The sequence below is a fragment of the Aquarana catesbeiana genome, linkage group LG03, assembly GCF_042186555.1.
Source record: "Aquarana catesbeiana isolate 2022-GZ linkage group LG03, ASM4218655v1, whole genome shotgun sequence".
NCBI classification, from domain to species: Eukaryota; Metazoa; Chordata; class Amphibia; order Anura; family Ranidae; genus Aquarana; species Aquarana catesbeiana.
This window is the reverse complement of record NC_133326.1, coordinates 526,892,365-526,919,940: the sequence shown is the minus strand read 5'-3', so window position 1 is coordinate 526,919,940 and position 27,576 is coordinate 526,892,365. Positions and strand designations below refer to the sequence as shown.

The following is a 27,576-nucleotide window of genomic DNA, read 5'->3' as shown; positions in this document are numbered from 1 at the left end:
TCTTTAGGGGGCCACTACTCACCATTAGGATCACCACAATCTGCTGGTGAGTATTAGATTGCAGCCTACATGAACATTAAAGCCAAACTCCAACCACATTTGTTTCAGTTTCACGTAAGTAGGAGAATCGGCTAGAACCTCTATCAGGTTTTATAGGCAGTTTGTGTCACTCACTTGGGAGATTTTCTGTTAATTTCTGACAGTCATCAAATAGGCAGAAAGTAAGGGGTAATCTCTCCAATGGAAACAAAGAGAGCAAAAACAGTCTGGTAGAGGTTTGAACCCTTCTCTTTGCCATCTAGTTCTAAAGTAAAAGTAGTGGCTTAAGTTGGGTTTTAATAATTGCAGCCTACATTATGTAGATGAAGTTCAGTCGATCAAATAAACAAGGGACAAGGATTATATTAATTGAAAAGCAGCTATTGGAGGCAGAGACTACTACAAGGGAGGGCTACAAATACTCAAAAATTGTGGTAATGCTGACAAATTTCATTTTTCATTTTTTAACATTTTCAACTTATTACCTTCAGTGAAAATTGGCCATATCCATTTACACTTATAGTGCACAGTACCAGCAAGAATCCAAAAAGCAGTTCTGTTTATATCTAAATAGTAACGTATTCAACATAAAACATCACCATTGAAATAACTTACATTAGAAACTTTTTATCAAACATTATTTTCATAAACATATAAATGTAGTTACATTATTTCATCTTTTAAAAAATCCTATTAAGTAATAATATACATGCACCTCTTAATATCGAAAGCGGAGTTTGCGGAGTTTCGATGTATAAGAAGTATATTTTTACTTTTGAAAGTATTAAGGACTTTAGGTTTATTTTTCCTACAAAAAAAAAAATGTAAAAAATGTAGCCCTGTGGAAAAAAAACGCTCTCAAAATTCATCCTCTATCCATCAGGGATAAATTAGGCTTACTGTACTAAAAAAATAGTACATTTTGTAAAAAAAAATTGTGTTTTAAGTTGTCAATAAATGGCAGTAAGCAGATTTCAGATGGGCATGGCTTCTATAGAAATAGCTCCTTTCCAAATATACATATATTCTGTAATGGCATAAATATTTTACCTGGGAGATTATTCACATGTGCAAAATTAAAAGACATTTCAGCTGTACGATGTTCATATTCGCGGAAGAAAATGTGTGACAGTCATTGCAGGTGAAATTTTCGTTCCTCTTTTAATTTTCCCATGCTTGCTTAATCCAAGGTAAGCACCTTTGTATAGATGAGATTCGTAGGCATTATAATTGTTTGATAGTAGAATTTCCTTAAACTTGCACTCATCCTGAAACGTTGCCTAGAAAAGAAAGAAAAGGGTGCTAAAATGTACAATATATCACTGAAATATCCCTGGACTTTATGGAGTTTTATATTCTTGTGCGGTAATTTGCTACTTAGATGGCAGGAATTGTTGACCTATTGCACCACAAAAATGTGTTATCTATTCCCCTGGTAGATTTCTGTCCAAAAGATAGAGATACATTGAAAGATGAGAATTTGTAAAATTAGTTTTGTGACACCTAGAGTTACAAAATAGGTAACCAATAAGATTCAAGTTTTTGGGATGTCCAAATAAAGAGGAATTTGATCTACGGTGGTGTGCGGCCATTTCTTCTAATTTCATTGTGTGCGAAGGCGAGCCGAGGCGAGCACCTGCTGGACCATTAAGCTTCCTTATCTCACCTGGAGCAACGGATTTTCTTTTTTCCATTCCTAGTGGAGGTTAGAAGGTGAAGTCAAGTATTCAACAAAATTCCAGTAAAATAAAACCCCTTCATTCCTTTTTTAGGTCCTGCTCAACCATAAGATTTATTGTGATGATGTAGAAGCATGAATGGATAAACAGACATCAAAGAAGACATCACACAAAGTGCTTAACTGTAATTATCATTGATTGACAAGCACAACATATCACCCTGGTTTTTCATTTTCTCCACTTTTTAGGCCTTTGGTTTCAATAAAAAGCAAACTCCTTATGAAGGCTGTTTTAGAATTGTAATTGATATACTGTATATATTTGTATGTAAAATTGAGTGGCCATATTGTAGAACAGCATTGGGATAGTGATTTTGTGATGTCATTAAGGTATCACACAGATAAAATGACATGTGGGTCAGTTTTGTTACTGCCCAGCCGCATAACATATCTCTGAACCATGTTCCTCTCTGTGTTAGGTTGCAAACGGCTAACTTGGCAAGTCTACTTTCTACCACTTTAAATAAGCCTTTTAGCATCTTTACTAAGTGCACAGAGAGTATGGGAACAAGATGTACTTAGCAGAAGAACATGCATGATCCTGTGGTCACCACTACTAAAAAGATTAGTAAGATGTGTTCTTACTTAGGCACTGAGCTACAAAAGGAATGGCTTTCTAGACATACCACTACTGTCTAGTCTTGTAGTTTTCACTGTAAGAAATATAAAAGAATAGAAACTTGTCTTCAAGGAATAAGTAATGTTGCTATTACACCAGCCATAAGCAAGCTATGGAACTCTGTTCATGAGTGGAATTTCCCAGCATGCTCTGTTAGCTTCTGGAGACAGGAATTTAGCTACAGGGATGGCAAAGATAGCATCAGCCACTGGGCTCACTTATGAATTTGTTATAATGCGTAAGGTATTTGTGTGTACATTACGTGCTATTAATAAAGTTGTTGTAAGGTCTTGTTTTCTATTATCGGGCTTAAAATTCTTAGTTATGCCCCTAGCTGAAATGACTAGGCAATGTGGGACTTGTGGTTTGTCACAGCTGGAGGTCTATAGGTTGTATAATATTTAAGGTTTAAAGTGGTCGTAAAGCCTGAAGGTTTTTTACCTTCAGTAATTTTATATCTTATTGACACACAGAATGGGACTTGGGAGAGAGCACACACAAGTGCCCCCATAGCAAACGGCTTGCTATGGGGGCACCTGGAGAAGAGGTGAAGCTGGAAGCGCCAGAGGGGGAACCCAGAAGGGAAGCATCAGGGCTGCTCTGTACAAAACCATTGCACAGAGCAGATAAGTATAACATGTTTGTATTTTTTTTGTTTTTAAAGTTACCTTTAATATCACTTTAAAGTTGATGTAAACCCGATTCATGAAATCTGACCTGGGCACATATATCTGTAGTGTTTACTTATCACTCACCAAAGCCCTAAGTCCCAAGTTTTTGCTGCTTCGTTACTCTGTTATCAGCAGGCTAACTTCTGACAAGCTCTCTGACACAGGAAATAAAAGCAGCTAATCTATTCACAGCACAGCTCTGCATGTTTCCTTCTTCCTCTGCCTATGTGTGTGTTTGTGTGTGTGTGTGGGGGGTGCGCGTGCCTTTCCTCCCAACAGCTGTGACACAGTGTATGCCCAGACTCCCCTCCCACTGCTGAAAGAGGAGGTAAAAATTCTAACACAATGTTCACTTTTTAAAGAACATAGAAAGCTGAAGACAGCAGATAAACATGTAAAACTTAAGTAGGGAGATTTGGCTTTTGAGAGGGGAGGAGCTGACATGCAAGAATGCAAGAACTAAAGAATGGATTCTGGCAGGCGAATCGCCATTATGCTACGTCGGCTGCGTGGCGCGCATCCCCCCGCCGGCAGCGACGATTGGATTTGAACAGGAACTGATCAATCCCCAGGCCCAGGCCAATGAAATCTGGCCTGGACCTGGTGATCACTTCTGACGAATGATATCCTTCCCCTGTCTGTGTAACTGTAAACACTGACAGGGGAAGTGATGTCATCTCTCCTCGTGTCCATCTTTTCGTTCCAGACCGAGAGGGGAGAGCATCAAACAGTGAGTTGCACAACACTACACTGACACCAAGTCACGTAGGCACACATTCACCCCCCCATCACCCCCCGATCACCCCCCAAGTTAACCCCTTCACCACCTGTCATTGTGTCACCCAGTACAGCAATCAGATTTTTTTTTGATTGTACTAGTGTCATTAGTGACAAAAATCAATGTTAGGGTAATTAGTCTTAGGCTCAGATAGATCTAGGGACCCCCTAATAAAGGTTTAACCCCTTGATTACCTCACTGATCACAGTATAAGTGTCACGGGTGCCACAGTTTAGCTAGGTTTTTTTTTTATAGTGTCAGGGCACCCGCCGTATTTTACCCAATAAAGGTTTAACCCCCTGATCACCCGGCGGGTGATCAAAGTTAGGTTTTAGCGTTAGATAGGGTCTGCGTCGCCCCAGGCAGCGTCTGATTAGTGCCAGTACCGCTAACACCCACGCACGCACCATACGCTTCCATTAGTAGTATCGTTTCTGAACGGATAGATATCTGATCTGATCAGATCTATATTAGCGTTCCCAACAGCTTAGGGTTCCCAAAAATGCAGTGTTAGCGGGATCAGCCCAGATACCTGCTAGCACCTGCGTTTAGCCCCTCCGCCCAGCCCAGCCCTGCCCAGCCCACCCAAGTGCAGTATCAATTGATCACTGTCACTTACAAAACACAACACACATAACTGATTCGTTCGCAGAGTCAGGCCTGATCCCTGCGTCAGGAGCTTTTTTACCTGTGAGTCTCACTACTGTACCAGTACTGTACCAGTAAATTTAGAGGCCACAATGTCCAATCGAAGGTACACTAGTAAAGAGGCCTACACGTTTCTGAGCATGACAGATGAGAATGAAGAGGAAGTCACTCATCTGTCAGATTCAGACTCAGAATACAAACGATAGCTCTGACGACAGAATTGTGGTCTCTGCCAAGGTCAGGCGTACCAGACCCCGATCTTCTGCTGTCGTTGAGGTGCAAGAACTGTAGGTCCCTCGTATGGAGCAGAGAGCCAGTACTAGTGCCGCTATTCTTTCTCGTGAACTGGCAAGCACCAGCGGCCTAGTACATCTTGGTCATACATCCAGCACTGCAGTAGCACTTGGTGACGTGGCGAGTCCCATAAGTGCAGTTCAAGCTGGTGAGGTGGCAAGCACAAGTAGTGTCCCGCTTCCACCAAGAAGAAGACAAAGACAGGCCCGTCGAGCCCATAGTGTCCTTCCTGCTGCATTCGCCAATCCTAATTGGGAACCCACCACTTCTGCAGCACCCTTACTTCCCCCATTCACTGTCCAACCTGGAATTCAGGTGGAAACAGTTGATTTTACATCACTTTTGCTAGCTATGTCACGATTTTTATTCGCTGTTTTTCACCGAAGATCTCTATAGATCTATTGTGGACCAAAGCAATTTATTTGCTGGTCAATTCATCGCGGCTAATCTCCAGCTGACCCTTGCCAGAGATTGGAGACCAATTACGGTCTCCGAATTTAAGACCTTCCTCTGCCTATCCCTCCTCATGGGCATAACTTAAAAGAGTGAGTTGCGGTCATATTGGTCCACTGACCCAATTCACCATATGCCCATGTTCTCTGCCTCCATGACCAGGACACGATATGAGCAGATCTTGCGGTTCATGCATTTCAACGATAATGAACTCTGTCGTCCTCGGAGTGACCCTGAATTTGATCGGCACTACAAAATTCGGCCCCTCGTGAACCACTTCATCCAACGTTTTGCAGCATTGTTTACTCCCCATCAAGTTGTCTGCGTTGATGAGTCTCTGATTAAGTTTTCTGTCCGCTTGTCATTCAAACAATATCTTCCCAGCAAGCGTGCCAGATACGGGGTCAAGATGTATAAGCTCTTTGACAGGGCCACACATATAGTTTTATGGTTTATGAGGGAAGAGATAGTTACGTTGAGCCGGAGAACTGCCCTGACTACATAGGGAGCGCTGGTAAGATTGTGTGGGAGTTGGTGTCACCATTATTCGGAAAGGGGTACAGTGTATGTGGACAATTATTACACGAGCGTGCCAGTTTTTAGTCACTTGTTTGATCATCAAATTGGCGCAAGTGGCACCGTGCGATCTAATCCCCGGGGCTTACCCCAGTGGGTTGTAGATTCCTGTCTTAGGCTGGGGGAGAGAGCCTGCTTGAGATGTAATAATTTGCTTGCTGTGAAGTGGAAGGATAATAAGAATGTTTTCGTTCTTTCCTCCCTTCATGCAGACATAACAGTCCAAATTCCTACAGCGACTGGTGTTGTGGGAAAACCCCTCTGTGTTCACGAATATAACCTTAATATGGGAGGGGTGGACCTCAATGACCAGTTGTTGGCGCTGTACCTAATTGCCCATAAGGCCAGACGCTGGTATAAAAAAGTGTCTTTATACTTATTTCAATTGGCTTTGCTGAATGCTCATATACTATACAAAGCTTCAGGACGAACTGGATCCTTCCTTAAATTCCAGGAAGAGATCATCAAAGCCCTTCTGTTTCCAGACGGTGCTCTGGCCCAACCTCCCAACGCAAATGCACTAAGCCGGCTGCATGAGAGGCATCTTCCGCATGTCCTCTCTGGTACCCCTACCCAAAGAAACCCACAAAGAAGATGTCGTGTCTGTAGAAATCGCGGATTTAGGCGTGACACCCGCTTTTATTGTCCCTCCTGTCCTGACCAACCTGCTCTTTGCATTGTTTCGAACACTATCACACACTAGTTGAGTATTAGCGTAGGGTACAGCACCACACAGTCATAGGCACACATACACAGGGTCTCGGGGTCTCGAAAGATGTGATGGCCATCACATTTTGAGAGACCCTAATCTGCAACGTTCAGTTTATAGTTTTTTTACAGTTTTGTGAAAAAAGTGAAAAAAAAAAAACCACACACACACAAAAACACAAAAAAATAAATAAAAAAGCCAAAAATAGTTGTGGTTGTATTTTTCTTCTCTCTCTCTTATGTTTGCTCTCTACTGTCCGCTCTACTGTTCGCTCACTATTGTTCTATATCTATTGTTCTCTCTGTTTTATTTTTACTATGTTTTATTGTATTTGCTTTTCAGGTATGGTATGTTATACTGTAATGTTACTTTGTTTTATTGTTAACCATCATTTGCTTAGCAGGTACGCCATTCAGTTGCAGCGCGGATTTATTAATCTTGACAGCAACAGCGTTTGCTCCCACGATACATAAAGCCGTGACTCCAGCGCTGTAGGAGGTGATTTCACCATCACAGTTAAAAAAAAGAGCATATATGCCAAAGCATGGGGGCAGCTGGGGTGGAGGAAAGATTTGCTCCCAACTTTTGGGGCGGATGCCCCCATGCTTCGGCATATATTTTTTAGGCCATTCAGCTGCAGCACTGATTTATTTATCTTGACAGCAACAGCTGGGAGAAATGTGGGAATAAAAAAAAACATCCATACTTACCTCTATCGCTGCAGTATCCCTGTGATGCTGCACTTGTCCCCCGCCGACCCTAAGACCAAGAACTGAGTGATCATATGACTCTTGATTTCTCAGTTCTCAGTTGGCTCTGCACAGCTCACTGGAGCTGAAGAAGGGCTGGAGTGACTGGCTCAAGCTCTCAGTGGCGTGCTGAGAAGGTGAGCCAGCTGAGCTAGCTGAGCCAGCTGCCGGTCAGGCATCTGGGTGGATTCTGACATTATTGTCAAGATCCTTCCAGAGCCTGGAGTGGCTCTGTGATGTCAGCTGATAGCAGGCTAATGCCCGCTGTCAGCTGATTCTGGGTCACAAGTTTGTGCACTCCTGTGACCCAGAAGTGAAGTATGGCTAAAAGGCTTTGGCTATTCGTCTCTTTTAACTGGTGAAGAGAAACAACAGATCTTCTGCCCTGCCAGACAGGGCTGTGCAGATTGATGGGGCTGTGGACTGAATGGTCAGAAATACAAATTATTTGGCTTCCATATGTGTGTTTCATCTGTGTATTTAGTTGTTTGCCAGTAACTAGCCTTCATTAGCAGAGTTTACCTAGAGTGGAAACTGTGTTTCATTATGATGAGTAGAACCAGAGATATAAGCAGCTGAAGTTATTTGCAAATCCAATTTTTTTTCTATTCCTGCATCCTTTGCCTCCCAGTTGAATGACTTTTGATGTGATGGTGAGCCTTACTGTCCAACTCGGAGGCTAGGGCCAAGCTTAGCTTCAACAGGAAAAGAGGAGATTTGTAAACAACTTCAACTGCCCATCTTTTTTTTGATGTGTGATTTTACTTAAAATAGAATTCCAGCTAAAAACAGTACAATAAATGTAAATAGTCTATTAAAAGGTAAAATAACCTCTTCTGCAATATTCACTTTAAATCCAGAAATTTGCCCTGCAGTATTTTTTTCTGCCACTAGATGTCCTCGGTCTAATGGCCAATATCATTCAACCTGTTTCCTCTGAGCCCAGGTCATCCAGCCTTACTAGTTTGTGTTACATGTACATGCTGCTGGAACTGCATAGTCTATTATCAGGAGGGGGGAGGGAGCAGCGCCATAGGATGACATTACAAGGTGGCACAGGAAGCTGAAAATTGCAACACCAAATCACAGTGTCACTACCCTAGCTTTAAAGAGTGGCAGGAAGGTTTGACTTTAAACAGTAGCTGAAGAGTGTTGCAAATATTTCAACTTGTACAACACCTGACATATATGCAGTTCAGCTGTGTATTTAGTTGTTTGGCTGGAGATCCAGTTTAAATGTCTGTGAGGATTATACAAGGGCTAGTGTGTCACAGGATATTAAGTGGTCACCTTATAGCTGGCTCCTCTGGGTAGATCTCGGTATACCCAGAACCTGGGACTGACTACGGATAATCCTCAACACTAATAGCTAAAACAGTCTAAAATAACGCCCTCATATCTGTGCATGAGGTCAGGCTGCGCTTATAGTGCCTACCGGAATTAGCGTGACGTCAGTCCCTGCAAGGATGTTGCTGTGTGCCCATGTGCGGGCTGACCTTACCAGCTAAGTACAGTATGCTGAGATTTGGTCCCTTTACAAGACTCTTTGGAAAGTCATTATTTGTGAAGGATAAGAGCGTGTTATGACAGTCGGTGCCTGGAAGTCTACATCCAACAATAAATCTCGTCCTTCTGCTTCCAAGTCGCATGGGTCAGATGCCACCTGTTAAGCTCTAACCCTCAGCGAGCTGATATACATTAGCGGGTCTGTTCTTTTTTATTTGCCCATAACGTATTTATAGTGCAACTTATATTTGAAAACAAATACACTATGGTGACCAGATCCAAAAACGGGATTAGAAAACATGACATTTAATATTTTGCAGGGTAAAGAAAGACGCAGGAATATAATCCTATAGCTCTAAGGCTATTTTATGCTTGTGCAACTGAAATGAAAAATGCATGCATCCCACTCCATGAAATTAAAGTAGATGTAAGCCCCAACTGAATGATATTTAGTCTCCTAACCACTGTGTATAATAAACCTTTTTTTTTTTTATTAAAAATACTTGTTTCCACCTTTTTTTTACATCCTTTGGTGTACCTCAATGCTGATTTCCTGCAACCTCTTTGCAAACATATTGGGGTTGATTTACTAAAGGCAAGTAGACTGTGCACTTTGCAAAGTGTAGTTGCACTCTGCAAGAGCAGTTGCTCCAGATCTTAGTAAATGAGCATAAGCTCTGCTGACTTCCACCATCCAATCACATGCTAGCAAAAATGCTGTTTTTCTATTTTCCTTGCACGTGATTGGGTATTCTTTGCAAAGTAAAGCTTTACCTCATTTACTAAGCTGGGGAGCAACTGCACTTGCAGAGTGCAACTGCCCTTTGCAAAATGCACAGTCTATTTGCCTTTAGTAAATCAACCCCTTTTTATCTACATGCCCTTCAGTGGTGACATTTCTCACGACAGGTTTCCTGAAGGTGACAACACTGGACCATGTCTGCATAATCTTGTAGTCTCCACTCGAAGCCAGATTGACAACATAGGGCCACAACTGTCAGGTATTATTTTAATTAAAGTTGTGCCCATTATGAGGGGTCCCCACTCTCCTGCTGGATTTTTTATTTTTATGGAGGACAGGAAAATTGCAAAGATGGGTGAAAAACTTTCAGGTGGAAATTAAATAAGTTGTGAATTAAGGCAGGGAGACCTCCTAGTTGGAGTACTCTAATGCCCAGTACACACGGTCGGATTTTCCAACAGAAAATGTTCTTTAGGAGCTTGTTGTCGGAAATTCCGACCGTATGTAGGCTCCATCGGACATTTTCCATCGGAATTTCCATCACACAAAATTTGAGATCTGGATCTCAAATTTTCCGACAACAAAATCCGTTGTGGTAAATTCCGATCGTGTGTACACAATTCTGACGCACAAAGTTCCACGCATGCTCGGAATCAAGCTGAAGATCCACACTAGCTATTGAACTTCATTTTTCTTGGCTCGTCGTACGTGTTGTACGTCACCGCGTTCTTGGCAATCGGAATTTCCGACAAGATATGTGTGACCGTGTGTATGCAAGACAAGTTTGAGCCAAAATCCGTCGAAAAAAAATCCATGGATTTTGTTGTCGGAATGTCAGATCGTGTGTATGCAGCATAAGACCCCTTTCAGCGCCTGAAAACCGCCTCCCATTCATTTCAGTGTGACTTTCCACACTGGGGCGGTGCGCTTGCGGGACGTTAGGAAAAGTCCTGCAAGCAGCATCTTCGGGGTGGTTTGGGAGCACTGTATTTAGCGCTTCCAATATGCCCTGCCCATTGAAATGAATGGGCAGCGCTTCCAAAGCGCCTGAAAAGTGCTTCGGAAGCGTCACAATGCGGGTGCTTTTCAACTCTTCTTTGGGGTTAAAAGCACCCCGCTATCGGCTGAAATGCGCCACTTAAACAGCTCTAAAGCGCCACTAAAACGAGCGGCACTTTAGCGGTAACGCGGCCACAGCCCCAGTGTGAAAGGGGTCTAATTATATAAGTAGCCAGTGCCTAACTCTGCCCACTGAGCTCCACCTATAATTGAAATAGCACTTTTAGGTGGATTGGCCCTTTACGTTTGATTTCATTTGACAAATGCGGAAAAAGCTGTTACAAACTTTCTGAATGTATATACCTATACTGTATATTGCAGTTAGTGCCAGACTGTCGGTTAAAAGAAGCCATGTTATCTAAAAGACAAAAACCCAGTGAGGAAATGTATTTCAGTGTTAACTCTATTCATTCACAATTCATCAGATACATCACTGAGGATGCAGCCTGTCCATTCAGTAGAGACTTGTTAACATCACTGAGAAAAGCCTATCCATCACTAAGATTGCAATCTATCCACTCACTGAAGACTATGGACATCAATGAGAATACAGCTCACTGGAGACTAGAGGCATCCCTAAAGATGTAGACTATTCATTTACTGGAGACCAGGCACATCACTGAGGATAGAGCCTATCCACTTACTGAAGACCACTAACTATCACTGAGAAAGTAATCCATCTATTCAAGAGATGGCAGTGACATCACTGAGGATGCAATCTATTCATTCACTAGAGATCAGTTATATCACTGACAATGCAGCCTACCCATTCATTAGAGAGCAGTGATATCGCTGAGGCTGCAGTCAGTCCATCTATTCATTGACAACCAGTAACATTATTGAGGATGCAGTCCACCTATTCACTAGAGATCAGTGACATCTCTCTGAGGATGCAACTCATCCATTCACTGAAGACTAATGGCATCACAGTCCATCTAGAGACCGGCGACATCCCTGAGAATGCAGTCTATCTATCTACTGCCACTGGAGACCAGTAAATTCATAGAGGATGTAGTCCATCAATTCTCTAACCAGTGACAACTCTGAGAATGTGGCCTATCTATTTAATAAAGTCTAGAGACATCACTGACAGAGCACCAATGCATTCACTACAGATGGGTGACATCACTGAAAATGATGTCACCCATCTGACCTTCACAATAGACCAGTGAATAAACTGAGACTGCAATCCGTCTACAACAGAGACTAGTGACATCATTGACAACAAATGAAATAGTGGTGCAAACAAATGCTAATGCACCATCCACATAAGGTAGCCTCCACTTATGGTGACGTGTTTCTGAACTCCTATCAGTGAAGAAATGAGGTGCAATGTCCCAGGAAGTGAGGAGAGCCACTGTGGAAGACAGGGCAGGATGTGATGTCACACCTAGGGCGGGCTGGTTACTATTGTAACGCATTTTGGAACTCCTCTTGTCTCCATTCTCAAACCAGTCACATATTAAAATACAGTGGGTACAAGAAATCTCTACTGTGTGTGAGAAATTAAATAAAAGCGCGCTTCAAACTCACCAAATATGTGCAAATAAATAAACAATTAAATATTATAGAATTCATCAAATATGTGTACATTATAAATACCTAAAGTTCATGAATAAAAGCATGCAAACAATTCTGGCTTCCACCAGTTCATCTGTATTTTCTCCCATGAGTACAGTATATGTGATCCAAATTGTGGATGTCACCAAAACACCACCATCATTCTGCACTCTCAAGAAGAAACGGCTGCACAAATTATAAGCAGCATCAATGCTCTATAAACCAATATAGGCACACTCCCCTTCTCGCAGAGGCTCTGGTCCCTTTAAATATCAGGCAACTTAAATAAACTTCACTTGGGGCAGTAATGGGAGTTGTAGATCTGTTGCTGCCACTCAAGATTGATGGGGCAGCATGACCTAAGCATGCAAAGCTCCACCCCAGAAGGCGCAACACTATGAATTTGCTATTCAGTAGGTAATAATAATAATAAACATTTAAAATACATAAATAATAATAACAATAATAATCAGCATAATAATTAAAATAAATATATAATAATAATAAAAAACATTTTTCGGCATCAAAGAAATGAAAGAGTATTTGGAGCCAAAATGTTTGTTTTCATTTTGGATAGAGTGGTGGGGGGGGGGGACAACCTCTCTATTTGTCCTGGTGATGACTGTCACATTGATGGAAAGTAAGGGAAAATCCCAAATTTTGAGTTGTCGTCAAAACAGGATTTGAGGTGACATCTTCCTATAGGAACACCTATTCCAGTGACAACTGTCTAAGAGGGGACCTCACTTTGAGAAAAGGTTTGACCTCACTTCTTGCTGTGTCTACGGGACAGAAAGGGAAGGGTAATCGCACATGGCAAAATGGGTGGGGTTTTAACCCTTCTCTACTTTATCCAAAATTGAAAATAAATTGGACTTGGATATACTTTGAGTAAATATTTACAACCCATCTTAGCACAAGTAGTATCATAGGAATATCTGGTACTTACTGAAGCATATACTCTTCCTTTGTTGTTCATTGCTATAAAGCGTTCAGTCTTCACACCGTACAAGCTAATAACTCCTCTTTCTACTGTGGAAATTTCTAAGAGACCTAAACAGACAAAACAAAACTGTTAATATTTGTGTCATAAATCCTCACAGTAAATGCTACTAAAATGAAACTTTGGGTTGGCGTATAAAGGATGTTGAAACAAGACACATTTGCAAATCATTTCCCAAGCAGACTATAAATAAAAGGGAACCTCTGCCTCTGGGAGATTTCTGTGACACCTCCAAATATCTCCTTGATTGAAGTCAAAAACGTCACCACTTGTTTTCTGATTGGTGGAAGTCCCACTGCCAATTAACTGCTTTAAAAAGATGAGCTCAGAGGTCACTTTGACCCAGAAGTATAAAAACTTTCGGGGTCAATAACCATATCAGGTATGTAGTTTAGAGGTTCTAACTTCTCCCTCATTTTTAATCTATGTGTTTGTTTTATGTCAGTGACCCAGAAAGTATTTCAACCATATCTAAACTGAAGAATAGAAATGTAATATATGGCAACTAACCAGTCGTTTTCAATCTTCAAGTTTTTTTTTACCTTTACGCTCACCTGGTAATCCTGCTAGTTACACACTTCCTGTCCTATGGTGACAACCCTCACTCAGCATATGGTATACTGTATATAGAGAAACATTGTGACTCCAGTACAGGAAGTGTGTTAGAACTACAGGATGCCTCCCCTTGTATTCCTCCCAGTTTAGGGTTGCTTTTTAAATGTATGAATTATTTTATGTATGTATTGTGGTAATGCACAGTAAAACCCTAATTCACCAGAAAATGTAGCCCTGTAACTGTTGAAGGTGCAGCATTTCCTGTTGAGGAGACTGGTCACCCCAGCCGGCTAGGTGTGTATTAAGTGATTGGTCTTCTCAGTGTTGGTTCAGCAGGGCACAGCTATGGGATATAGCCTTGCAGACTTATGCTCACTGAGCCTCCAGAGGAAGAAGATCCAGCAGCAGGGTAGATCCTGACAGAATAAATATCAGTAAAAAAAAAAGGTTCCATAAAGGGGTAGGGGACAGTGATTAACCACTTACTGACCGCCGTGCGCTGATATATACGTCTTAACTTTGAAGAGGAATATCGTTGTTATGGCAGCAGCTAGCTCCTCTTCTTCGTCCGGCGGTCCGCTTTCCAATAAGAGTGGTCTCTGCAGCGGATTCACCGCAAGATCACTTTTATCGGCGGTGGGAGAAAGCCCCCCCTCCCGCCACGCCCTGGTGCCCTCCGCCACTTACCGGAGCCGTCGGCAGCCAAGGAGGCGATCGGATGTTACCCCTTGCTGGGTATGGAGACGAGTGAGGGGAAGACCGTCCCGTCTCCATAACATTGCAGGGTGGAAGCGATGTCAAAACATTAATTCCGCCCATAGCTCTTAAAGGGCCATTTTTATTTTTTTTTATTTTTTTTTAAATGACAACATTTTTTTCTTTTTTATTGCATTTAAGTGTAAATATGAGATCTGAGGTCTTTTTGACCCCAGATCTCATATTTAAGAGGTCCTGTCATGCTTTTTTTCTATTACAAGGGATGTTTACATTCCTTGTAATAGAAATAAAAGTGACACATTTTTTTTTTTAAAGTGTGTAAAAATAAAAAATAAAGGTAAAATAAATAAGAAAAAAACAAATTTAAACATGCCCCGTCCCGCCGAGCTCGCTTGCAGAAGTGAACGCATATGTGAGTAGCGCCCGCATATGAAAACGGTGTTCAAACCACACATGTGAGGTATCGCCATGATCGTTAGAGCGGGAGCAATAATTCTAGCCCTAGACCTCCTCTGTAACTCAAAACATGCAACCTGTAGAATTTTTTAAACTTTGCCTATGGAGATGTTTAAGGGTAAAAGTTTGTCACCATTCCATGAGTGGGTGCAATGTTGAAGCGTGACATGTTGGGTATCAATTTAATCGTAACATTATCTTTCATGATATAAAAATAAATTGGGCTAACTTTACTGTTGTCTTATTTTTTAATTCAAAAAAGTGTATTTTTTCCAAAAAAAGTGCGCTTGTAAGACCGCTGCACAAATACGGTGTGACAGAAAGTATTGCAATAACTGCCATTTTATTCTCTAGGGTGTTAGAAAAAAATGTATAATGTCTGGGGGTTCTAAGTAATTTTCCAGCAAAAAAAAACTGTTTTTAACTTGTAAACAACAAATCTCAAAAAGAGGTTTGGTAAGTGGTTAAAAATTTGATTTGCTCGTAGATTGGCTTTAAAGCTCAAACCAACATATTTTTATGTCACCTTTGGGGAAGTAAGAGGGATCTGTCTATTGAGGACAAAGCACTGGCATAGGTCCTAGTCCTTGATCTATTAACAGTGCTGCTTTTATTACTGTCTGTGTCCCCCGCACAGCCACAACTTCACCATGTTGTCCCCATGACACTGAAAAAGTGGGGAAATGACCCTGATCAGGTCACAGACAAAAAACAAAAATATAGAGGTTCTATCCTTTTCTGATTCTATTCAAAACTAAAAAAGATTTGGGCAGTAGGGTGTGAGGAACAATTATCAGGGTACAAATCAGACATTGCTTATTGTAAGTATAAAACACAGATATGAGTTTTATTAATACAAGAAAAGGGCAGTGTGAACTGGAATGCATTGATACAGTAATGCTTTTTCCTTATTGTGTTTTTTTTAGAACTGCTATGTAATTCTGTGCTATACAGCGTATTAGGATGTGGTACAGTGCATTAGAACATGCTGCGCTGTGCAAAAATAGAACATGTCTCTAGTACGCTTATATACACTTTGTTCACAGACTAAAAGCATAGTAGTTCTGTATATGGTTGCTTGCTACTTGTCTTTTATTTCCATGTTGAGATTCAAATATATAAACTATGGTTTGTTAGCCTTCTAATAATGTTATCAGGCATTGAAATGTGGATGGATCTACCTTTTGCCTACATAAGTTAATTTATTTCACTAATTCAATTTTAAAAAGTGAAACTCATATATTATATAAATTCATTACACACAGAGTGATATATTTCAATTATTTTTTTAATTTTGACAATTATGGCTTACAGCTAGTGAAAACTCAAATTCAGTATCTCAGAAAATGATAATATTGTGAAAAAGTTCAATATTGTAGACTCATGGTGTCACACTTGAATCAGCTAATTAACTCAAAACACCTGTAAAGGTTTTCTGAGCCTTTAAGGCTATGTTTCCACTATTGCGTCCCCAAAGTTGCACGATTTTGCTGCGATTTTTTACCGCATTGTTTAAATTTGAAGTAATGCCTGTGTCTATGGACCTCAAGTCGCATCAAAGTGGGACCAAAGTAGTGCAGGGACTACTTTGAAGTCGCTGCGACTTGAAGTCGCACAGATATGAACGGTACTGATTGGAAATCATGGGGTACTATTTGTCATGCGACTTGCCAAGTCGCATGAAAAGTCGCACTAGTGGAAACATAGCCTTAATGGTCTTTTAGTCTGGTTTAGTAGGTTACACAATCAGGGGGAAGACTGCTTACTCGGCAGTTGTCCAGACGGCAGCCATTGACACCCTTCACAAAGAAGGGTAAGTCACAAAAAGGCTTTCACTAAAGAAGCTGGCTGTTCACAGAGTGTTCTATCCAAACATATTAATGGAAAGTTGAGTGGAAGGAAAAAGTGTGGTACAAAAAGGTGCACAAGCAACAGGGATAACCACAGTCTTTAGAGGATTGTGAAACAAAGGCCATTCAAGAATTTGGGTGAGATTAACAAGGAGTGGACTACAGCTGGTGTCAGTGCTTCAAGAGCCTCCACACACAGACGTATCCAGAACATGGGCTACAACTGTCACATTCCTTGTGTCAAGCCACTTCTGAACCAGAGACAACGTCAGAAGCATCTTACCTGGGCTAAGGAGAATAAGGACTGGACTGTTGCTCAGTGGTCCAAAGTCCTCTTTTGCATTTCATTTGGAAATCAAGGTCCCAGAATCTGGAGGAAGAGTGGAGAGGCACATAATCCAAGTTGCATGAGGTCCGGTGTGAAGTTTCCACAATTAGTAATGATTTGGGGAGCCAACTCATCTGCTGGTGTTGGTCCACAGTGTTTTAACAAGTCCAAAGTCAGAGCAGCCTTCTACAAGGAAATTCTAGAGCACTTCATGCTTCACTCTGCTGACCAGCTTTATGGAGATGCTGACTTCATTTTCCAGCAGAACTTGGCACCTGCCCACACTGCCAAAAGTACCAATACCTGGTTTAATGATCATGGTATCACTGCGCTTGATTGGCCAGCAAACTCGCCTGACCTAAACCCCATAAAGAATCTGTGGGGTATTGTCAAGAGGAAGATGAGAAACACCAGACCCAACAATGCAGACGAGCTGAAGGCCGCTATTAAAGCAACCTGGGCTTAACACCTCAGTAGTGCCACAGGCTGATCGCCTCCATGCCACGCCGCATTGATGCAGTAATTCATGCAAAAGGAGCCCCGACCAAGTATTGAGTGCATACTATAGTCTACATGGACATACTATTCAGTAAGCCAACATTTCTGTATTAAAAATCACTTTTTTTGAATTTATTGGTCATAATATTCTACTTTTCTGATATACTGAATGTTGGGTTTTCACTAGCTGTGAGCCATAATCATCAAAATTAAAAGAAAGAAATGCTTGAAATATATCACTCTGTGAATGAATCTATATAATATATGAGTTTCACTTTTTGAATTGAATTACTGAAATAAATTAACTTTTTGATGATATTCTCATTTTTTGAGATGCACCTGTATAATAAAATGTAAAAAAAATTGTTTGAAAAAAAAAATAGAACATGTCCTAGTTTTATTTTTTTCAGTGCGCAGCGAAGAAGCGTATTGGACTGAAGCAATATGAAAATTGCCTCATTCCCATCTTGGGACTGCATTTAGAAACGGTGCCCAATGTAGTCAAATGATGCTGGTATGAACAAGTCCAAGATGGCTCACACACACCACAAAGAATACAGCATTATCACTGAGCTTTCAAATGAGCTGGGTTTTGATTTGAAAGCATTCATTCAACCTAAATGGAACCAGCAAGGCATCTACAAATGCAACACATTTGGCTTTCTTTTTTTTTACACTGCGCCACAACAAAGCATGCATATTACAACTTTTGTGTTTGAAAGCATTATTTTCTGCATTCAAGCTGGGTTTTTTTTTTTCAAACCCCCAGCAGGTTGAACGAAAAAAAACACGCAGTTCCCCACATCAACACAAGCAATGTTGATGCAGGGATCTCCCCTGCTGTGTTTCTGTATTCTGACAGCGGGGATTCCCCCCACACCAGAATACACAGATCAGCGCTGAATTCATTGCCCCGCAAGTGCTGATCGAATGCTAGTTTCCAGCAAGACCGTTCTTTTGAACGGACAGTGGTACACAGGTACTGAAAGTTTTTGTCCAGGTGTTGGTCCAGGACTAAGCCAACAGATACATACAAGAATTGAGGGGCTGATTTACTAAATGCAAATCTACTTTGCACTGCAAGTGCATTGCAAGTGCACTTGGGAGTGCAATCGCTTTAGATCTGAGGGGAAGATCTGAAATGAGTGGAAGCTCTGCTGATTTTATCATCCAATCATGTACAAGCAAAAATGCTGTTTTTTATTTTCCTTGCATGTCCCCCTCAGATCTACAGCGACTGCACTTTCAAGTGCACTTGCAGTGCACTTGTAGTGCAAAGTGGATTTGTCTTTAGTAAATAAACCCCTGAGTGTTGTATTTATGCTGAATCATGCTCGATTTTAATGTTATTTTGCTATATTGTGGAAATATCTATGGTCATATGGCCAGATTTTGCTTTTTTTTTTTTAATTAGGCTATATGATGTAATTAAGTATATATTTTTCTATAAATTGATTGTGTTTGTTCCTTGAGTACAAAGCTTAAAAAGTCTCGGTTTTACCACTAGGAATGGTTTATTCCAATTACTTTTTGCTATGACATTTTGGAATGTGAGATTGTATGATTATTCCAAAACCTGGTTTAATTTCCTTCACCTATATCTATGTACAAATTTTTTTTAAATTTTAACTAGAATGGTGAATGGTTAAAACCCCATTACATTTTTTGGCCCTGTCCTGCTGGAGAGAACTATCTTTACTTCTTGTCCTGTAGACACAACAAGAAATAGGAGGAAATCTCTCCAAAACAAGGGAATTGCCCTCTTAGCTGTCATCAGAACAAATATCCTATTAGGAAGATTTCCACTCTACTCCTATTTTATTCCCCAACTAAACATTTTGGATTTTGCTTCAACCTCAGCCCTGGTGACAATAGTCAGTAGGACCAATAAAGAGGGTGAAAGTCCCAGCAGAAGCACCTGACTTTGCTAATGTCTCCCCTGCGTGTACTAGATTTTATATCTTCACATTTTCAATGCTGCCAAGTTTGACATGTGCATTACTGTGTGCTTGCTGTGTGCCAAAGTCATCAGGTGCCTGTAGCCCTGAAGATTCATCCACACTGGCATACTGATGGAAGTTAAAGCAGAACATCACTCACTACAGGAATTTCTGGTGATTGTCCTCCAGCTGCGCACATTGGATTGATTTTTCTGGGAGTGGATACCTAGTTTTGACAGGTACCCCTTCCTTTCAGAAGTTCGTCCCCCCTTTACCACCTGCAATCTTCTGGGACACATCACAGGTCCCAGGAAGTTGCAGGAGTAATTACAGAGCATGGCATGGCTTGTGCATGTGCAGTGAGGAGCTGGCTGTCAAGCCGCATAGTCATAGCAGGCTTCCCACAGTCAACATGGCAGGCCGAGTACCTGAGAACCAGCAAAGAACCGGCCTTGGTGACGACAGCACTGGATCTCTGGCTTAGTAAGTGTCTTTTAATTAAAAGTCAGCCGCTACAGTATTTGTAGCGGCTGACTTTTAGTTTTGTTTTTGTTTTTAAACTGAAGTTCCTCTTTAATGGCACAAGCAGTGTTTCCTGAGGTGAAGTCTACATATGTAACCAGGAGGTGCCTTCTTCCTTTTCTTAATTAAAACAGCATTTGATAGTTAAGGTGGCCTGCTCCTGTTTAGACAACTCAAACATACAGTATGTCTAAGGTATCATTCCTCAACCAGTGTTCCTCAAGAGGGGTTCCTTGCCCAGTGAACAATTTCTGCCTTTCTGATAAATTTCCACTGACACCAGTGATCTTTTCAGCTTTCTGTATAAAAAGTATTCCTCCCTATTGACTATCAATGTAAGTGCCAGTGTTCCCCCCACTTACCACCAATATTAGCGTCATTCTTCCCCCTAGCCCAGGGTAGGCAACATTTAAGCACAGTGTGCCGAAAATTTTTTTCAAAGAAATTGAGAGTGCCATTTTCATAACCAAAAATGGTAACGTCACACTTTCAATCACAAAAAGGAATCTTTAAATATTAAATGCTGTAAATGACTTGAATAATAGTAAGAAATAAACATTTAACTTTGCACCTTCATCAACCCAATTCCTGCACCATGACATCTCAGATCACCCCAATTTCTGCACCTTACATCTCAGATCACCCCAATTCCTGCACCATCACACCTCAGATCACCCCAATTCCTACACCTTCACACCCCAGATTACCCCAATTCCTGCACCATGACATCTCAGATCAACCCAATTCCTGCACCAAGACATCTCAGATCACCCCAATTCCTACACCTTCACACCCCAGATTACCCCAATTCCTGCACCTTCACACCTCAGATCACCCCAATTCCTGCACCATAACATGTTAGATCACCCCCAATTCCTGCACCTTCACACCTCAGATCACCCTTATTCCTGTACCTTCACACCTCAGATCACCTCAATATCTGCACCTTCACACCTCAGATGATCAGATCACCCCAGTTCCTGCACCTTCACACCTAAGATTACCCCGATTCTGGGATCTTCACACCTCAGATAACTCCAATTTCTGCACCTTCAGATCTTAATTAAGCCATAATGTATGTCACACCTCAGATCACCCAAACTCCTGCACCTTCACACCTCAGATCAGCCCCAATTCCTGCAACATCACTCCTGATATCAGTCCCAATTTCTGCACTTGTAAATTAGTCATTCCTAATAGTTAACATGGTTCAGCAGTTCAGGGAACAGAGAATAGAACAGTGTTTCGCGGGGTGGAGGGGTGGAGGGCAGGGGTAAGCAGGGCAGAGGATGTGGTAGTCAGGATCAGAGTACAGGGTCAGCAAGGCAGAGGACTTGGGTCAGCAAGGAAGAGGTCCAAGGTAAGTGTGCAGAGGAAGGGGTCAGTGGGGCAGTGTACAGGGGTCATCAGGGCAGAGGACTATGGTCAGTGGGGCAGAGGTCTGGGGTAAGCAGGCAGAGGACAGGGTCAGCAGGGCAGAGGAAGGGGTAAGCGAGGCAGAGAATGAGGTCAGCGGGGCAGAGGATAGAATAAACGGGGCAGAGGGCAGGGGTCAGTGCTGGCAGGGCACACAGCAGAGCTCCTCCTCCCCACACAGCACATAGCTGAGATTGGATTATTTTACAGACACAACCTCCATAATGTGTAGCTGGCTACTGCAGCTTTGCTGCTGTTCCAATCTGGAGATTTCACAGGTCAGAGCAGCAACATAGCAGTCCGCTATATACTGTACAGATGGATATTGTGTAAAAGAACAAGATTTCAACTATGTGATCTGTGGAAGGATGAAATCTGCTGAGTGCCCTATGTGGGGATGAGAGGAGCAGAAAAGTGGGCCAGACACAGCATCCATGAAGGGGGGGGGTGGGGGTCACAGCATACCCTAGATCCTACCGAACACCAGTCTATGTCGGATAAATGCAGACAAGCAATGAGGTGGGTGGGTATGGAGGTGGGAAAAAGCCAGCGTGACTCCCTCCTGTGTAGCCAGCTTCAAGCACCGATTTTCTTCAATGTGTATGGTGTCGCAGGCTTCCTTCGTGTGCCATCATAAATGTGGAAATGTGCCATGTCTGGCACGTGTCGGGGGTTGCCACCCCTGCCCTAGCCACTAAGGTAAGGGGCTTTCTTTCCACTGAGCACCAATGTAATGTGGCCTTTCTCCAATGACCATCAGTTTAAGGGGGGCATTTTCCCAGTGACTACCAGTCTAATGCTTACCATACGCAGTTAGTTTAATTTCGTTCAGCTAGCAGGCTGAATGAAAAGAAATAAACAAATTTCTCTATCCACACAAATTAGGTGGCTAAATAAATCCCCTCATCGCTGGGACTGAATTGCATATGTTTATTTACCGGCAAAACTTATTTTATATTTTTGTTAGAGTAGGGAAGGTCTAGAACCCCTGTCAAGTTTTTATTTCTAAAAGACATATCCAAGAGCCACTGAGACTTCAATAAAATTGAAAGATTACACTCATTCAATGAGCTCACTAACTCTGGTAAGGTTGTTCACATGAACTAAGGCTCCTATTTGGTGGGTATCTGCAAACGTAAAAATGCAACAGGAGAGCCAAAGGAAGTGGTGAAAGAGTTCAAGAGTGGCAGACACTTCTTTCTCACTGATATTGCATGAGTAAGCAACTGGCAACTTGTTTCACTTAAATCCTTATAACAATTCCAAACCCTGATGAAGGTGGAGTGTGCTGGCCCCTGAAACACGTTGAATGTTTTATGTGATCATATTATAAATCACTAAAGTGACTTGGACTCTTTGTCTATTTGATTTGATACTCTTGTCTTTTTTCACGTTAAGGTTTTATTTCTGTCTGTGTCCCTGCTAGGCAGATTCCCCCTTTTTATCCATCCTAGTGGGAGCTAAAATTTTAGGTCTGTCACTGGAACAGGTGTGAAGGAAGATTCCCTCTCACATCCTGTTGTATCTCAAGGACAGGAAATAAAATATAATCTATCCAATGAGACACAGAGAGCAAATAAACAAATGACAGTGGTGTTTGACCTTTCCTTACACCAGCCTTCCTCAGCCAAGATTCCACGGAATCCTAAGGTAACTGCTGGACTTGCTGGGGATTCCTTAAGATGTGTTAAAATTGATTTTCCACTTACACTGACCACCAATGGTAGGGGGCAATTTTCCACTGACCACTAATGAAAGAAATCACTTCTGTAATGACCACTAATGCTAGGGTATACTTCCATTTTTAATGTTTGCATATCTTACTGATCTCACTAATGTGCATCAATCTATATGTAGCTGGGGGTTCCCTGATACCTAAAAAATATTTTAAGGGTTCCTCTGGGGTAAATAGGCTGAGAAAGACTGTTCTACTCTCATCACAATTAAAAAAAAGTGTTTTGGTTATGAAAATACTTTAAACAAACCATTCCACAATTTTTGGTAGATCTAGCTCCACTTATACAAGCTGTATACATGAATATTATAATAAATAATAATATTTAGTTATTATAATAATTCTTATTCGTTTTATTGGGGACATTTGATTTCCACACCAAATATAGATCATAAAGTTCTTTTTGATGCACTTCCCTTTTACTACACTGGAAATCAAAAGACCTAAACTCTACGGTTTATTTTGCAGTGATTTTTACAGTGCAAAAAAAAATCACCTACAGTTCCTTTTGAATTCCCAAGGTTTATCCCCACAATCCCACATACTCCTTTGCACTGGCTTCTTGCTGGCTGATCATGCAAACTAAAGTATTACTTGAATGTGTACAGTCAATCATTGGGCGATCACTGCAGCTAGTCAATTTCTGAAAATTACGAATCATGAATGAAATGGAAGGAATTTGTAATGGCTGATTACATAAATTACCGCCACAAATTGTGGCAGGATTAGACCTTACCTGTGCATAGTATCAGGTGATGTGATGGAGGAGATGCCAGACATTGCACACTCCCAGCTTGTATCATGCTTATTCACAAAGCTTTTAACACAAGGATAAGGCATTCTACATTTATAAATATTCCAAAAATAAGCCATGAGTCGCTGATAGATCTCTGCTTGTTTGAACCTTAGACTAAAAAGCTAGGGGTCCAATTTATCTGGTGAGTGGGGACACAAAAGGGGAATATGTCACACCACAGAGTGGAAGTTTGCTCTCTTTGTACTTTTCAGAGGATTGGAGCACAAGAACACTTTCATTGGGATGTTTTTTGTAATATACAATCATATTATTTTTATGTGTTTTGTTTATATATTATTTTGATATCAACTTTTGCACTGTTGTAAGTGGTATATATCCATTTTTTAGCACAAGAGCACTTTCAATAGAATATTTTTGGAATATTTAAGAACGTAATTTTGAAGAGTTTATTTGCTTTTTTGCACTGTTGCGAGCTCTGTAATTTATTTATTGCATTATCTCAAGTGAATAGCACTTTGTGTACAGCTGCTGCAAGTTTCGTTTCATATTCATCGTTTTTTTTTTACAATAATGGATTTTTACCTCAGCGGAAGTTTTTTTTACATTCAATGTGTCAAGGTATGGATCTAAGTCCTATGCGCTGGGGTGCCATTCATTGTCAATGGCACCCCAACACACAGTGCAATAGCTACCAATGCATAGAGGTGCACCACAATGCACATACCATGCATTGTGGTGCGCTGTAGTGCATTGGCAAAAAAGAGAGATTTGGTGGCATGTTGGCAGATTGTTTATAATGAATGGTTGCTTAAATGCAGTGTGCATTAATGTTTATCACAATTCATGTGCGTTAGTGCACCACAACAGACCATAGAAGTGTGAATGGCCTCTCAGTCAGTAACCAAGACAAAGAGAGAGGGGGAATCAGCAATAAAGACCTGCAAGAGGTTCTAATCCTTCCCGATTAAAAAAATGTTTTTAAATATATTTTTATTTTTTGTCTATTACTTCAGAAAATTATCCATGACTGGCTGAACAAATTGTGTCAGCACTATCAAGCTAGATTTGGCATTGCTATAAATATATTATATATTTTATATATATATATATATATATATATATATATATATATATATATATATTTTATATATATATATATATATATATATATATATATATATATATATATATATAATTTATTTATGTATTTATTTCAGGTACCTATATTGCAATGTCAATTTACGCAGCGCTTTACATATACATTATACATTCACATCAGTGCCTGCCCTCAAGGAGCTTACAATCTAAGGTCCCTATCTCACATTCATACATACATATACTAGGGCCAATTTAGAGAGGATCCAATTAACCTACATATATACTGTATATATTGCTAAAATGAATGAACACTCTACTCAACTACTGTTGTGTTAACCATTTACCCCTCTCTGTCCTCATTATTATAAGTTTAATTTACTGACATTATTAGCAGTTTATTATCAGAGCAGAAATACATCAGTTGTACTGTCTATTTAAAGAAAACCTCTGCTGGAAGGACAATCAAAGCTTCTACCACCCCTTCAGTAACAGGCTAAAACAAGGCAATCTGTCTTATGTACTGGATTGGTGTTTTCTGAAAAAAATAGAATATGTTGCATTTTTGCACAGCGTAGTGCGTTCCAACACTTTGTAGTGCATGGCAACATGTAATACCATAAATTAAAAGTATTGCAATGCAGTGCAGCACAACTTAAAAATGCATACAAGAATGTGTGTGTTAACCATGTGCTAAAGCATCTGCTATGGTGTGAACAAGCAGTAAAGCTTACATTGCATAAATAAGTATTAACAAAACTAAACTATATATAATGTGTCAATGTGTTTTTGTCATATATTTATCTATCTAAAAGTATATATATATAAATATATATATACTTTTAGATAGATAGATATACTGTATTATATATGTGTATGTATATACATACATACATATATTTATGTCACTTGCTTAGATTGTATGGGCAGGAGTCTCTTTCCTATAGTGCCTTGTTATTGTTGTATATGTTTTTATATAACTGTACATACTTGTCAGTAAAATACATTTTCTGTATTTGTGTTCCTTATTACTTAATTTGATTGTATCCCTTACATTGCACAGTCCCATGGGAGATAAAGTCACTGTGTAAATGGTGATGATTATTATTGATGATAATAATAACATTATTATTATTATTATTATTACTATTATTATTAGTAGTAGAAGTATTGTTACTATTATTATGGTCACTGTGTAAATGATGATGATTATTATTGTTGATAATAATAACATTATTATTATTATTACTATTATTATTAGTAGTAGTATTGTTATTTTATTATATTTATATTTTTATTTTTATGTTTTTTAAGTATTCTGTTTGTTTGTCTGCCTATGTATAGGTATTTGTGCCTCTATTAGAGTTGAATTACCAAAGGACTAAAGAATGTTCACTTAGCAAAGTGAAGGTCTCCTGAGCTTAGTAAATAAGATGAAGCTGTGTTCCTTTTTACTCAACCAATCAACTGCTAGAAAAAAAATCCAGCTTTTTTCCCCCTTGCACATGATTGGGTATGTGAAGTGAACAAAGCTTTACCTTATTAATTTTCACTTGCTAAGTAAACAGCTTCCTCTAGTAAATCCACGCTCACGTGCGTATATACATTTGCTGAGGATACTGGCATCCTGAAGCATGAGAAGAACTGGCACCATAGGATTTTCTGACAGGTGCATCTCTGTTATAATAAACACAGAAGCATGGTACATTAGTCATGCAGGTGCAGTAAGCAGTGACATCAGTTTTAGAATAGCTTGATAAAACTTCAGATATGACTCACTATAAGGGCTTTCATTATGAACACCATTTATCTTCCCATCCGGGAGGACCTGGAGGTGAAACCCAATTCCCACGTTGCAGTAGAGCCTCCGTTGTCTCTTAATTCCCTGCAAATACATGTTCTTCCACTTGGCATCCAATCGGTCAGAAGACATTCCCATTGACATGGAAAAAAGCGACTCCCACGTCCTCTCCAGTGGCGTCCCATTAGCCCTGTTCGGGATAGGGTACGAGGAAATCATCCCAACCATGGCACCCAGCAGCAAGAGAACAGGCAACGTCCAGTGAATCCCGACTCCGTGGGACATAGTAATGAGAAGCCTTTGTGCAACGGCCATCCGGTTCACCGTCTGGACACGTGGTCAGAATTGATGGCCCTAAAAATACCACCCTCCTTGTTTTTCTGTCTTCAGCATGGCGGCGGGAGCTTATTTTTGGAAGGCAGAGGGGGCTTGCTGACATGAAACCAAACCCCGAGAGTAAATGAGGGACGAAAACACAGAGTCCAACATACTCCAAAGTGGTGGGGACCATGTTTTGTAGCTCCCGAGGACTTATGGGCAGCTTAGCTATATCTGCTTGGCCTATCTTTATACTGCAGAGGCTGTCCTACCCTGCAACGTCATTGTGACATCAATGCCATGCCAACGGTAAAGTGGCAATATAGAAAGAGACTTAGCACTTACCTGTTCAGCCTCTTCGGCAGCCAGCCCCGGTTTTTTAAAAAGCTGCTAACAGCAGGTCAGAGCTGGGATGAGTTACACAGGATATCTTTCTGAAAATGT

The 27,576-nt window shown here is 40.7% G+C and overlaps 1 protein-coding gene across 1 annotated transcript; it reads right to left on the bottom strand.

The window, feature by feature from the left end:
- Positions 1-911: 911 nt before the first annotated feature.
- Positions 912-27,132, bottom strand: FGF6 (fibroblast growth factor 6). The gene is made up of 3 exons (XM_073624081.1): positions 26,793-27,132; positions 13,091-13,194; positions 912-1,319 (listed from the first exon to the last, which is right to left on the bottom strand). Exons 1-3 carry the CDS (start codon positions 27,127-27,129, stop codon positions 1,143-1,145), a joined length of 618 nt encoding a protein of 205 aa, XP_073480182.1. The 5' UTR covers positions 27,130-27,132; the 3' UTR covers positions 912-1,142.
- Between the last annotated feature and the right edge of the window lie 444 nt (positions 27,133-27,576).

Excerpts from the sequence above, each read along its gene's own strand:
- FGF6 (XM_073624081.1), bottom strand. The coding sequence starts at position 27,129 with ATGGCCGTTGCACAAAGGCTTCTCATTACTATGTCCCACGGAGTCGGG. Across the intron at positions 13,195-26,792 it reads TCATAATGAAAGCCCTTATA|GTCTCTTAGAAATTTCCACA; the intron begins GTGAGTCATATC and ends TTGTCTGTTTAG. Across the intron at positions 1,320-13,090 it reads AAGGAAGAGTATATGCTTCA|GCAACGTTTCAGGATGAGTG; the intron begins GTAAGTACCAGA and ends TTTCTTTTCTAG.